At 51.2% G+C, this 15142-nt stretch overlaps 1 protein-coding gene across 6 annotated transcripts in view; it reads left to right on the forward strand.

Annotated features, from left to right (window-relative positions):
- Positions 1 to 15142, forward strand: part of NF2 (NF2, moesin-ezrin-radixin like (MERLIN) tumor suppressor) — a 105399-nt gene that overhangs the window by 20715 nt on the left and 69542 nt on the right. For all 6 annotated transcript variants that reach the window (XM_060269675.1, XM_060269676.1, XM_035097615.2 and 3 more), the window contains 3 exons: positions 2015 to 2140; positions 11614 to 11736; positions 13032 to 13115. In XM_060269675.1, coding sequence (XP_060125658.1) covers positions 2015 to 2140; positions 11614 to 11736; positions 13032 to 13115 — 333 coding nt within the window. The remainder of the gene's footprint in view (positions 1 to 2014; positions 2141 to 11613; positions 11737 to 13031; positions 13116 to 15142) is intronic.

Genomic DNA, 15142 nt, shown 5'->3' on the forward strand with positions numbered 1-15142 from the left:
CAACCAGATGTCCAGATGGGAAGCCCACAAATAGGCCCTGAACACAACAGCACTCCCTCCCCATTTGTGATTCTCAGCAACTGATACTCAGAGGCATGCTACCACTGACAGCGGAGGCAGACCATAACATAGAGCCAGGGTGGTGTAGTGGTTAGAGTGTTGGACTAGGACCTAGGAGACCAGGGTTCAAGTCCTCAGTCGGCCATGAAGCTCACTGGGTGATGTTGGGGCCAGTCTCTCACTCTCAGCCTAAACTAGCTCAAAGGGCTGTTGTGGGGATTAAATGAGGAGGGGTGGGTGGGGAAAACCATATATGCCACTTTGAGCTCCTTGGAGATGGGATATAAATGCAATAAAATATGTAGAGCGCACCTGGATCAAACGTGGGGCATCTCTTCCAGGTACCCTGGACCCAATCATACATAACAAAACCAGTCCCTGCGTATGAAAGTCATCTGCCTCCTTTCTAATACTTCCATTTTGTTACCTGCTTTTGCATAACCGCAGCATTAAAAAGCCCATGCTTTAATGCCTCCAACTGCTTAACTGAAGAATAATGCATATACGGGAAGGGAATGCAATTGCAACTCTAAAGAGAGAGTGAAACCTCAGGGTAACTGCCCGATCAGGTTGCTTTAGCTGTCTCCATATTTCTATGAGCATTGCTCTGCTTACATAACCCATCTCCTTCTCCCTTGCTGCCCTGCATGCTCAAAATGTCTTCCCAAACACCTACAATGTGCTACTTCCATTCAGTGGAAGATGTGCAAAGTTAACCTGGTAGAAAGCACACAGGGATCCCAACGAGTATACATATCCTTATGAAATGGGATACATAATTTAGAGCCTTAAATCTAAATTTGCTGTTGCAACAGAACACGAAGACTAACTGATTGCTTCCCTGCAGAAGAGAACTAAATTTTGAGATGTGTACACCACTGGTTATTCTTTTATTTCCTTCCCCACCCCCCTTTTTTGAGTGAAGCATTAAATTTGTTAGTGAATTCCATAGTTGCTGCAGTTCTTATTGAATTTTTTTACTAGCGAGTCCCAGAGTGGGTTACAACAATTTAAAGTACAGAATTGAAAACAGTCAAAACCAATTAATCAGAGGGATAGGGTAGGCTCTGGAAAAAACACATCTCAGGGGTCAAAGGCTGGGGTAAAGAGAGGCATCTTCAGCATTTGCTGAAAGTTGTATAGGGAAGGTTCTAGATCAGGCATCCCCAAACTCCGGCCCTCCAGATGTTTTGGACTACAGTTCCCATGATCCCTGACCACTGGTCCTGTTAGCTAGGGATCATGGGAGTTGTAGGCCAAAACATCTGGAGGGCCGCAGTTTGGGGATGCCTGTTCTAGATGCACCTCTGTTGAGAGTTCCACAAGGGTTGCCACAGAGAAGGCCCTCTCCTAGGTCACTCCCTCCTCCCCCTGAACTTCTGAGGGTTGCATAAGTACATAAGAAGAGGATGCTGGATCGGGGCAATGGCCTATCAAGTCTGGCACCCACACTGACCACCGAGATTCCTCTTCTGGGGAACCCTCAAGGAGGACCCGAGGCCAAAAGCCTTCTCCCCTCCGGTGGTTTCCAGCAATTCAAAAGCATTGCTTCCTCCTCCAACCATGGAGACAGAGCATAGCCACCCAAGAGATTGTCAGCTGCAACGTCCTTGATGGCAGGAGCATTTGCCCACCAGACATGAATCCAGTTGGAAACCCCTAAATCAGAGATGGGTAACCTGCAGCCTTCCAGATCTTGTTTGATCCCCAACTCCCATAATCTCCAGTCTGGGGCTGGTGGGCGTTCGTTTCCACAACAACTGGAGGACTCACAGGTCCCTGCTTCAAATGTTACAGAACAAGCAATCCCTGTGTTGCTTTTGTTCTTCTCCCATGGAGGTCTTATTTCTGCTTTTTCCAGTCTGGGGGCGGCGATGGACACGACCACACATCTTCCAAAGCCAACTTGTGTCTGGGAGCAGGAGGCTGTAACTTTTGTTTCCCTTTTCTGCAGGTCAAGTGGAAAGGAAAGGACCTGTTTGACCTGGTGTGCAGGACACTGGGACTCCGCGAAACGTGGTTCTTTGGCCTGCAATACATGATCAAAGACACAATGGCATGGCTCAAGATGGATAAGAAGGTAAGGACAGACCGTCATGGAGCTGAATGTTGGAAGGTTCAGGGCAGAGAAAAGGGAGGAATTATTCCTGCAACGCACTTAGTTAAACTAAGGAACTCGCTGTTACAGGGAGCAGTGATGGCCACCAACTTGGATGACTTCAAAAGAGGATTAGGCAGATTCATGGAGGAGAAGACTATCAATGGCTACTTGCCAGGATGGCTGTGTTCTGCCTCTACAGTTGTGTAGCAATGTCCCTCCCTCCCCAGGAAATAAACACCGGAGACATAAGACACAGGACACAGTGAATTAGATTTAAGTGGGCGAATGGGCCACAACTTTATTGGTTTCGGATGTTGAGCGGTATTGGCTTAGGCATTGGAACCTAACCGACTATATCCGACTGTAACCCGTGTGTTACAGTCTGGGAGAAATTAACCACCAGAAAGGAGCCCCAATGATGCAAATCCACTGAGGCACCTCCTGTGGCCACCGTTGGGGGGTGCCATCAGGCCCTGACCTCCGTAGGCCCAGGACAAAGCAACCGCCCCCGGAACCCCTTTAACGGGGTTAAATCTCCAAATTGCGGGCAGAGGATGACGCAATCTGCCCCCCCCCAATTCTCTTATGCAAATTTCCAATGCCTAACCGCAAAACCAAGTTGTGACGAATTGCCATGAGGTAGGCGAAAAAACCAGTTTGGCTAGCCCAAGTGGAAAAAGTCCTACCCGGCCCCCCGGCCAACCGAGGCGACCGACCGAAATCCACAGCAGCGTCGGCCTAACCTGCCTGACCTGCCTAGCCTAAAGGGCGGGAGGGTGGGTGAACTTCTCGCTCTGGGATCCGGGGCGAAAGAGGATGCGTTCCCGCCCCGTCCCAGTTTAAATGGCTGGAAGCCCTGCCCCGGCTGACCCGATTGGCCAGCCTGCTTATGACGTGGCGGGGATTCCCCCCCCTCGCGAGAGGGCTGAATCTCAGCCCCATTGCGAGAGTTCTGTCGGGCCAAGCCCACAACCCCACCTCCGTGTCAGCGGAAGTGGTTTTGTGTAGCAATGTCCCTCCCTCCCCAGGAAATAAACACCGGAGACATAAGACACAGGACACAGTGAATTAGATTTAAGTGGGCGAATGGGCCACAACTTTATTGGTTTCGGATGTTGAGCGGTATTGGCTTAGGCATTGGAACCTAACCGACTATATCCGACTGTAACCCGTGTGTTACAGTCTGGGAGAAATTAACCACCAGAAAGGAGCCCCAATGATGCAAATCCACTGAGGCACCTCCTGTGGCCACCGTTGGGGGGTGCCATCAGGCCCTGACCTCCGTAGGCCCAGGACAAAGCAACCGCCCCCGGAACCCCTTTAACGGGGTTAAATCTCCAAATTGCGGGCAGAGGATGACGCAATCTGCCCCCCCAATTCTCTTATGCAAATTTCCAATGCCTAACCGCCAATCGAGCCCCAAAGGCTCGCCGCCAATACCCTCACACCCGCAACCAACGCTCCAATCCCCTGACTAGGTCCCCCAACCAGATATCGTTTCCCAGTGGTGATAAATGTACCCCATCCTCTCGATAAAGGGCTGCTTCAGTGCGTATCAATTCCGGGTGATCAATTATCTGACCGTTAAGGTCCAGCACCCTGCGCATCACAACCGAATTCAGAAGCCTCCTGGATTTGTTCAAAGCTTTAGGGCAGTGCCCGTCACGCCAAACACGCCTCTGCAACAGGCAGGACCACAGCAGCGTCATCCCAGGGAAGGAAGCCAGCAACTTATCAAAGTCCTCAAAAATGCTCAATTTCAAGTCCACGGCGTTCCTGTACGCCAAATCATTCTCCCCCAGCTGTATGACCAGCGCGTGGGGAGGCCCAACTGAGGCAGCCCTGGCTTGGATTGCTGGTAAGAGTTCGCTCCAACGCATCCCCCTCCGGGAGATCCACGAAACTTTCACACTTTCTGGGAGGCCCAGACCGTTCCCCAGACCCGTTTCAACTGCCCTTTTCTGGGCCCAATGGATGATGCTGTGACCCGCTATCCACACCGAGATGTGGTGCCCACCTGAAAAAGGAAAATGACAGGCAGGGATCAGTTTGGGGAGAAGGCTAAGGGGTGGGGCGCAAGTAGCCCTTGTAAGCGTTCGATTTCCACCTCCCCAGCTCCTGAATCCTTTCAGACGACAAACCCATGTGCATAGCGGAGGTGGCTGCCCCAATACGAAAGGAATGGGCAGAGAATTGGCTGGGCTCCAGGCCACAAGCTGCTATGGCTTTACGTAGAACCCGAGTGAACTGAGCACGCGTGAGTTTGGACTTGTCTTCGTGAACCAACAGAGGGTCAGTGCCAGCTGGCCTCAGGGAAAGGAAACGCCTTAGGTCTAGCACCGGACATGGGCCGTGACTGCCAGTTGCTGGTAGGCGAATGGTGGCACCCATTCCCCGCTGGTCAGTCTTTGATCGTCGAATTTGCACGACTGCTAAGGAATTGGACAAAGACACATCCTGCATCCTGATCCCCCGGGAGAGACCATTGGGGTGGTCTTCGCACACTACTTCTCCGACCCTTAGGGCTCCGAAAAATGCTAAGGAAAAGGCTGCTGCAAAGAGACTAGATTCATAGTCGGACCAGCAGAGGGCGCGCAGGTGGGCGTGAATTTGACACAGCAGATCAAACGTGATGGGCCTTCTTGAGTCGCGAGCCGGCGGTTGCAACCTGCGCCATCCTTCCATGGCCCTGCGAAGATGGAAATTATCACAGGGGTCCCTGGAGTATAGTGATTTGCAAAAGAATGATATGGCTGCTGTGTGCAAATTAAGTGTCTTCGCTGCGCGACCCAGATCCCTGAGGTGAACCACATATTGCATGACCTCCCTTTCTGAAGGGGGGTCAAGCGGTGCGGGAACGGGACCTTTACGTCTGAAACTTAAAAATTCGTTCCACGCGCGCCTATATGAGCTCAACGTGGAGGGGGCAACAGATGCAAATACTCCCTTCAAGATTTCTCGCTCCCAAGGCTCCATAGGGACTCCGGGAATGGCTCTGGCCACTGCTGTGCCTCCGGTGCCAACGAGCGGAAGCGGTCTATCTGGAAACGAGACAATGCATCCGCGATATCGTTATTTACCCCTGGAACGAACTTTGCTGTGAATTGCATGTTCAATTCTAAGCTGCGCAGCACAAAAGCCCGAAGAAGGGCAGAGACTCTGTTGGAACGGGATGATTGCCGTGAAAGGACACTAACCACCGCCTGGTTATCGGTCCTAAAGCAGACCCGGCGGTTCCTGAATTCCTCAGCCCACAAGTGCACCGCGGCGACTATTGGAAAGAACTCTAAGAAAGTTAGATCACGTGTGATGTCTGAGTCATGCCAACTTGCTGGCCAGGGCTGAGCGCACCATCTGCCCTTAAAGTAAACACCGAAACCCAGGGAGCCTGCTGCGTCCGACTGCACCTGGAAATCAGAACTCAAGCTCAGATTGTCCTGCCAAAGTGACACCCCGTTGAAATGGTCCAGAAAGGTCAGCCAGGCCTCAAGGTCGGCTCTTACCCCCTTGGGCAAGCGGACTCTATGGTATGGCCGCTTGAGACCCACGGTCAGCCTGGCTAGACGACGGCAGAAAGGGCGTCCCGGCGAAATGACCCTGCATGCGAAGTTAAGATGGCCAAGCAGGGATTGAATTTGTTTAAGGGTAACCTTTTTGAGGAGGATGAGCTGCGAGATTAGTTCCTTAAGGGCAGTGAGCTTATCCATGGGTAAGCGCGATGTTTGCGCCACGGTGTCCAACTCTATCCCTAAGTAAGTTAATCTAACCACGGGCCCTTCGGTTTTATCGGCCGCCAGGGGCACCCCAAGTTCCTGAGTAAGGGCAGCGAAGGCCTGCATAAGGCCTGCGCAGTCCGCGTTATTTCCCTTTCCCACGAAGAGAAAGTCGTCTAAGTAATGTGTGACGCCCGCTAAACCTGTTCTAAAGCGGAGGGCCCAGTCCAGAAACGTGCTGAAAGCCTCAAATGCTGCGCACGCAACCGAACAGCCCATGGGCATGGCTTTGTCTATGAAGTACGCCCCCTCAAACCTGAAGCCCAACCATTTGAAGTCCTGAGGGTGCACTGGCAGAAGGCGAAAGGCCGACTCTATATCGCATTTGGCCATCAAGGCCCCTTTCCCAAATTGTCTTACCAACCTAACGGCTTGGTCAAAGGAAGCGTATTTCACGGTACAAAGCTCCTGCGGGATTCCATCGTTTACCGATTTACCAATAGGGAAAGAGAGGTTGTGAATGAGTCTGAATTCACCCGGAGTCTTTTTTGGGACGATACCTAGGGGGGAAATGTGGAGTCCGGGGATGGGTGGTGCGTCGAAGGGGCCCGCCACCTGACCAGCAGCTATTTCCTTATTGATTTTCTTAACCGCTATGTCTGGCCTCTCCCGCAGAGACTTTTGGTTGGGCGGGTCACCCGACAAAGGCGGGGAAAGCACCGGGATTCTGAAGCCTTGAGAGAAACCTTCCCAGATGTAGGTGGACGCACTGCTGTTGGGGTAGAGGTCTAGGAGTGAACGCAGGGGGGAAAGCTTTATGGGGGAGCGTGCTATCGTTAGGGATGTGTTAGTATCTATTTTGGCCAGGGGCTGGTCCTTGCGCACCTCCTTGAGGGTTCCTTGAGCCCTGGTTGGAGCCACCGCCTCTTCCCCCCCGAAAGGGCTGCCTCCCCTTGAAGCAAGATACCCCAGGGTGCTGTCCGAGACACTTGTCGCACTCATGCGCGTACTTACAATTGGGCCTCTGACAAAGGCCCCTGTTAAATTCCCAGCAGACCCTACGACGGGGGTCCTTCCTGGGTTCCAACCTGAGAGACTTTTGTGGCTCCGCCTGCTTCTTTTCAACGTAGGGGACCACGTGGTTGCTCCAGAAGTGCTGATTCCTCTGGTCCCAGCGAGTCTTTGAGTTTTGAGAGGCGTTTCTACGAAAATCTTCATCATAGTTTAGTGCCGCCGCCTCCCCAGCCATTGAATAGGCCAACCTGACATCCGCTATGTAAGCCATCAAGTGCATGGCCCTCTTGGGGTACGCTGCCGAAATCACAGCCACCCAAATATGTATGCCCTCATGCCAATTGTCAAATGTACGCTCAGCGCGCGGGGTTCTAAACTTGCGCCTGCCATACTGCTTCCTCTTCTCCCCTTTTCCTAACATGTGCGACAAGGGCAGGAGAGTGAAGACATCTATGAAATCCCCGTTCAGTATCTTTTCCCGCTTACGGTTTGAAAGGTGGGACCCCAGCACTATATCAGTGTCTGCACAGGTGGAGACTTTTACATCAGGAACCACAGCACCTCCCCGACACTCTATCGTACCATTAAAGGACTTCCGATGGGAGCTAGCCCTCCTCCTATGCACCCAGGCCGGGAGGCCCATCTGGTCCTCAGCCACCCCCCAATAGTCCTCCATAGGGATTTCCGCGTCTGAGTCGGAGGACGTACCAGATTCGTCATCGGAGTCATCCTTCCTGCTGCGCTTCCGCTTGTCGGTCTTCTTCTTCGCCTTCCCGCCTTGATGCCCTTCTTCGGTGGCTGGGGCCACACTGGCGGGCCCGGGCCCTGGGCCGATGGCCTCTGGTGCCGAGCTTGAACCCGCAGCCGCGTGAGACCTGAGGAGATCTGAAACAGACTGAGCAGACAGGAGGGGGGACGGTGGGGGACGACCCAAGTCCTGAGAGGAGTCACGTGGACCTTGGTGGGAGATGTGAGCACCTGCTTGCGCTGCCTGCGCCACGTTGGCAACCTGCTGGGAGTTATGGATGAAGGAAGATGAACCCTGCGAGACAACACTAACCTGTTGAGAAGACTGCACTAAGGGCTGGATCTGATGCGGGTTAGCCATTAAGGAGGCTCCCATAGCCTGCTGAGAAGGCTGCGCTGTAACCTGAACCTGAAGAGGGTTAGGCATGAAGGAGGCAGCTGCAGCCTGGACCTGATGAGGGTTAAACATGCAGGAGGCCGGTGTGGCCCCTCGTGCTTCCGTGTCCTGCCGCTGACTAGGGAACAAAGCGGCAGACCCGCTGATAGCATCCACACTACTGGCCTGAGAACTAAGTTGGGAAAAATTATTCGTGAAAGACGCAGATGTGCCCGGGCGGGCACCATCGTCCTGCTGCGTGCTGGTAAGCAAGGGGCCAGGAGCTCCCCCACTGCTAGACTGAGAACTAAGAAGGGAGAGATTAGAGGAGCTAGATGCCTGACTATTTTCCAGAGGAGTCTCGAGGACACAGGCCTGGGAGCTGGCAGCACTATTTTGCGACGCCCGGTTCGCAGAGGCGAGAGAGACACACAATGGGGCCAAAGTACTGCACAATGGACCTAGCTGATTACAGATATTCTGCAAATTAGAAGCCACCTGGGCCAATGCTTCGGGGTTGAAAGCCGGGGCAGGGCCTGCAGCCGTGAGGTCAGTGTTGGCTGGGGGGGCTGCACCCTTAGATTTGTTACGCAGGCTACGACCAGCCATGGTCTTACAGGCTATCAAGGGGATCAAACTAAGCGGCAGTGTATAGTAACTCCCTGCCCGAGAGCCAACTCCCCCGAAAGCAATAGACTTTCAATGTAAACTATGCTAGGGCAAAGGATCAATGTTAGGCCAAAGAATACGCAGGGAGCAATAGCAAATTATAATGCACGTACCAAACAGCGCTCACAAATTAACAATAAATTGGAAATTGCAGGTAAATTCCTTATGGCCAATCTGATTGATCAAACAGGGTATTAAATACTAGCCAATTATTTGTATTATATCACTGAAAGATGGGTATTGTAGTATTATGCCAATTAATCCCACTGATGACGTTAAGCAACCCAATACCAATCAACCAAAATTGCCTTAAAGTAGACGCCAAGACCCAGGGCAATCCACCCAAATTCCCGATGACTTACTGGAAGGTGACACAATCAACAGCCAAACAGGTAGAAACCAGCTGGTTAAACACTAATTGATTGTTAACTGCGAGCAACAAAGTACCCAGCCACTAAATCAACAACGATAACTGAAGCACCACCAAACTCTAAATCAACAACGATAACTGAAGCACCACCAAACTCTGGGTAAGCCAGCAATTAAATCTATAAACCCAACCAAGCACCGCGGAAGCAAGGCTCAAATCGGCAACCAACACCAGAGGAGCCAGCAAAGTATGCGGCCAAGCTTACCGCTAAAGTGACCCACCCAAAATGGCCGCTGCAGCCAGCACACGTGGCCACTCTCAAAATGGCGGCCGCTTGAAATGACCTACTCAAAATGGCTACCGTAGCCGGGACACGTGGCCACTCTTAAAATGGCACCCTGTGCCGTCTCAGCCCGCTCCCGCGACCAGGGGGTGTGCTCTATTCTTTAAATATTATACCCAAAGGATGTGAAGGCATGCAATTGACCCGCGCGCGGGTTAGCTCACCCCTCAATCGATGCACCCTCGAGGCTTTTGGCGCTGCTGGCTAGTGCCGGTATATCCTTACGCTACCGCTGAGAGGGACCAGGGGCTGGGAGCGGAGCAGGGCGAGCGAAGCGGCAAGACGCAGCGGTTTTCACTGCTGGCCCCAGCACGGCCGACAAAGGAGTGCTCCGCTACCGCTGCTAAGGCGAAGGAGGCGCTCCCCGCTCCAACAGGCTCCGCAGGAAAGGTCCCTGGACACCGCGAGAAACGCGGGGGCTGCGGGCGGCTGGAGACTTCTGCTCTTTAAACGCGGCGGCTGCTAGCGGCTGGGGACCTGGTCCAACGAAGGCGAGGAGGCGTGCGCGCTCACGGGGGCTGCGGGCGGCTGGCTCAGTACACGCGGCGGCTGCCCAGCGAAGGCAAAGGAGGCGTGCGCTCTCGCACGCCGCTTCCCAGCTGATCGGCGCTGTGCAGGCAGGAGCTGCCCGAGGCAGACGACGGAAGATCGAAACTCCGGAATGAAGCACCTAAAGGGAACAAACAAAAAACAAGGCAGCCAGGCGACGAAACAAGTAAGAGGAACGAAGGCAGAACAAGAGGAGTGAACTTCTCGCTCTGGGATCCGGGGCGAAAGAGGATGCGTTCCCGCCCCGTCCCAGTTTAAATGGCTGGAAGCCCCGCCCCGGCTGACCCGATTGGCCAGCCTGCTTATGACGTGGCGGGGATTCCCCCCCCTCGCGAGAGGGCTGAATCTCAGCCCCATCGCGAGAGTTCTGTCGGGCCAAGCCCACAACCCCACCTCCGTGTCAGCGGAAGTGGTTTTGCAGAGGCAACAGTGATTCTGAATATAGGAAGGGAGAATTCTCTTGTGCTCAGGTCCTGCTTGTGGGTTTCCCATGGGTATCTGGTTGGCCACTGTGAGAACAAGATGCTTGACTAGATGGGCCGTTGGCCTGATCCAGCAGGCTCTTCTTACATTCTCATGGATTCCATGGGGACCTGTTTCTTAGTAAACTTGCCGTAAGATTCCTGCCTCCAATTCCTAGGTAGCAAGTGGCTGTGAGTTCATTCCTGTAGCTCAGCTGTAACTTTTGCACAGTAAGCCTGAGTGTTACTAGGCTAGCATATCTGAGCTGCATCTAGTACTGGCTAATTCTCACTGGGGAAGATTTCTCCGAGATGGCTTTCCTCTCCTTAATCTGCTCCCAGGCAGCTGAAGTTGGATGACATTTTGGGACCAGACGTATGTTGTGCATTAAGAGTGTTTACTCAGCGTACAGTTCCCTCTAGCTGGATGTGTTTGCTTTGACTGATGGGGCTTTGCACTGTCTGCTACAAAATCTGTCAAAGGCAGCGGTGTGGTGCCAAGCAAATGCTTATGTCTTAACTAGCGACCTGGGGCTTTAAGCTATGCTGCGGTTTCCTAACTAGGGAAGCTCCGAGTATCAGAAGCTTTGTGGAAAAGAAAGAACTAGGCCAAACTGAGATAAGAGCGAGGAATTATTTATTGGTGGATGTCCGGTTTCTCTGAAAAAATTGTAAAAATTCTTAATTCTTTGAGAGAAGTCCCGTGATTTAAACAGGTCCAGCGCCGAGGGCCTTCTGGCGGTTCTTTCACTGCCAGAAGCAAATTTACTGGGAACCAGGCAGAGGACCTTCATGGTAGTGGCGCCTGCCCTGTGGAACACCCTCCCACCAGATGTCAAAGGAAAAAAACAATTACCAGACTTTTAGGAGACATCTGAAGGCAGCCCTGTTTAGGGAAGCTTTTAATATCCGAAGGACTATTGTATTTTAATATTTTGTTGGAAGCTGCCCACAGTGGCTGGGGAAACCCAGCCAGATGGGCGGGGTATAAATATTATTATTATTATTATTATTATTATTATTATTATTGTTGTTGTTGTTAACGTATGTGTGGATTTGCCCTGCATCGTAGGCTTCAACATAATGCTTTGTGCTGCTGGACAGTTGCTGAAGTTTAGTCTGCTCAGTTCTGTGTTAAGCAACTAAATGTGATGCTCCAGGCTTTTCATACATTCTTCCAAGAGATTAAAAGGGAGATCTAATTCTGCAGGTCCTGGACCACGATGTTCCAAAGGAGGAGCCGGTCACTTTTCACTTCCTGGCCAAGTTTTACCCAGAGAATGCAGAAGACGAGCTTGTTCAGGACATCACTCAACACTTATTTTTCCTTCAAGTAGGTGTCTTGTAGGGGAGACTCATGTTTGCCTGACCCAGCGTGAGGGAAAAGTACTTTCAAGTTGGAATGGAGGCATTGCATATTTCGGCAGCCAGGAGGCAGCTGTTGTTTGAAAATCCAGCGTCTGAAAGGGAGCCCTTAAGTGTTTAATTCTGATGCATTGCAGGGGTTGGGCAATATGTCCCTTGGGGTCCCTTCCAACTCTACAATTCCAATTCCGTGATTCCAGGGTCAGAGGTGAGAGTGGGCGGAGCTGTGGGTGTGAACCTTAGCTTTGCACAGTAAGCCATAATCCAGCCATACAAAAGCCAGCGTGGTATAGTGGTTACGGGGTTCGACTGCAACCTGAGACCAAGGTTCAAATCCTCACTCAGCTGGTCACTGCCTCCCCGACTACCCTACCTTGCAGGGGTGTCGTGGGGATAAATGAGGAGGAAGAGGAGAACCATGTATGCCCTCTTAAGCTCCTTGGAGTAAAATCTGGGATATAAATGCAATAAATATATAAATAAGAAGTCGGAGGCTTTTACACCCCCCCCCCCAATCTAGGGAGAGAATACATTATTACAGTTGAAGGACACATCCCAGTGTGACACACAAAGGATGTGGAAGGGGACCAGTGTTGGGTGTGGCATGGCTTTGGGAGAGAGTCCCAAGGCTAAGATAAAAGTCTGTGTTTCCCTGTCCTAGTCTACAGTGTTGTGCTTGGATCAGGGAAGAAGGCCTGGTCTATTCCTGCTTCGATTGGATGTTTCTATGGGATGTTGGGTTAAGTTGCTGCCTCTCAGCCACCATTTCCCCCTCTGTATAATGGGAGCAGTGACTTACCTCGCTGTGCCAAACAATATTTTGCATGTTTAAATGGGGGGTGGGGGCAGCATCAATTTGGGGTTGGATCCAGACTTGCTTGTATACATAGAGTAGACCAGGGGTCGGCAACCCGAGGCCCATGGGCTGCAAGCGGCCCACGGAGGTTGTTTAACCGGCCCACGAGCCGCCAGCTCGGCGAGTCCCCGCACGCTGCGCTAAATCGGCACAGCACGGCGCGGGGACTCGCTTCTGCAGCGCCGGAAATCGTGTCTGCGCAGACGCCGAAAATTGCAGATGCCTGAAATTGGGGTGTGTGTGCGATCCAGCCCACGGAGGGATCTCTGCTGGAGTGAACCGGGCCAGGCGAGGTAAACCTTGCCGACCCCTGGAGTAGACGTTTTGAAAAGGGAATCATTGTGGCCATCTGCTGAGGTTGTCTTTCTTAGCTGCGTTATAGCTCCTGGTTTTTTTTTTAAATTCAGGTGAAGAAGCAGATATTGGATGAGAAGATTTCCTGTCCCCCAGAGGCATCTGTCCTCCTTGCCTCTTACGCAGTCCAAGCCAAGGTAAGGACGGTGGCATGGATGGCTATTTTATTTTTCATAAAATTTATATACTGCTCGACTGTAAGAGAAACAAAAAACAAACAAACAAACTCAACAGCTTCAAAGTGGTTTACAAAAAGAATAATTAAATTATCCATAAATACACTTAAAAGACACTTAAAAGACAGCAACTTTAAACTTTCAAAAAAGAAATCAGTGATAAGCGAAAAAACAGATTAAAACACACATTATCATTCTACATATCTGGGTAGGCTCGTTGAAACAAAAAATGTATTTAGTAGGTACTGGAAAGATATCAATAGGCAGGGAGTTCCAAAGTGTGGATGAAGCCAAGCTGAAAGGTCAGTTTCCTACCAATGGGGAACGAGTATCATGTGGTACCTGTAACAGTACTGGATTGTTCTGGGGGGGGGGGAGTATACATGGTCAAGTGACCCTAAGTTGTTACGGGCAATGGGCGGAGCCTAGGCCAGCTGTGGGCAGGACTAGCAATACGGGTGCAGCTCCTTGGTCTCATTTTGATGCTTTGTTGAAGAAACGTCAGAGTTCTTGTCTCCTATATTGCCACCATCATTTATTTATCACCTTCCACCCACATTTCTCAAGGCAGTGTCCAAAATGCAATAAAAACAGTTTTTTTAAAAAAAACTTAGGAAATGACAGCAGATAAGTGTAAAAAGTAGATACTCATAACGGTAGCAGAGACCTATTTATCCAGCTGGGAAAGCCTGTCGGAACAGACATTTCTTTACTTGTTGCCAGGAAAGTGGCGGTAGCAGGTGCCCATTGTATCCCGACAGGGATGCCGTTTCACAGCTGAAAGCCCTGCTTGTGAGTTTTAGTGAAGTGGGCTTCTGATCTCTTTGGAACTTGCGGGAGATGGTCTCTGCAGTGACCTACTGGGTAAAGAAGGGACCCTGCCCGTACAACAGGCCTCATTTTGCCGAAGGGTCAGCACTCGCCTCGGCATTGTGGTCAGATACCTCAATCTGCCGAAGATGAGATGTGTGGTGTCTCAGGGCTTCGCTGCAATCTCCCATCGATGGCTTCTCCACGTCTTCAGCTGCAGTGGTATGAGGAGCCGGGGGGGGGGGCAGATTCATGCATCGCCCCCACCTAGCAAACGTTCATAGCTTACTCTGTTCACTGATTATACCGCTTAACAACACCCCCCCCCGGCCTCTTGTGTCATTTCATTTGAAAAATAAGAGGAAAAGAACACTCCTTGAGGGGGGACAGTTGTGTAGAAAAATGATGCTCGACACATAAATATTGATAAATGCTTATTGTTTGATGCTGTATTCTTTGCGGCTCCAACGTTTGGTGACTAATGCATCTTACGTTTTCCTTAGCAAAAAAAAGGGGGGGGAAGGAGAAGTCATTTCATTTAGGGAACTGACCCGCAGAGGAAGATGAGTCTCTTAATAAGTGTTTACAAAAGACTGCAATGTATTGAGCCCCTGTGCACCGTCCTGCTATTAGACCACACGGGCGAGCATTGATAGTCTCCTTTTGCTGCCTGTGCATCATGTTCTCAAGCAGGGGGTGTGTAGAACAGCTCTAATTGGCAGAAAAGTAGCTCTCTGGAGCAGACTTCGCCGTCTTCTACCTGTTGAGCTCCAAAATCGTTATTCCTTTGTGTGTTTTCTCCTCAGCACACGGTTGTATAACATTTCTTCTTCCTGTAAAGGAGCTCTTCCTCGTTTATTTCATCTCTTGGCCTTGTGGCTGGAAATATAATGTTGTCATGTACATCTTTTTGAGAAACTGCAGGCAGGGTGGTTCTGCAAATCTGCTTGTCAGTGGTGACTAACCCTCTCACCAGTGGCCAGAAGCAGATTGGGGGTATGTGGGTGTCACGAGAAGGAGCATGTGCCCCGGGTGGCAGGTTAGAGGGGTGGGAAAACCACACCCTGTGTGGCGGATCCTGCATTTCCCTTCTCAAAAAAGGTGAGCCTAGCTTCCAGTTTTTCTCTGATGAAAATAGGAATGTCCTATTCCACAGTAATAACAACAATAAATTTACT

The sequence above is a fragment of the Zootoca vivipara genome, chromosome 17 (assembly GCF_963506605.1).
Source record: "Zootoca vivipara chromosome 17, rZooViv1.1, whole genome shotgun sequence".
Lineage (NCBI taxonomy): Eukaryota > Metazoa > Chordata > Lepidosauria > Squamata > Lacertidae > Zootoca > Zootoca vivipara.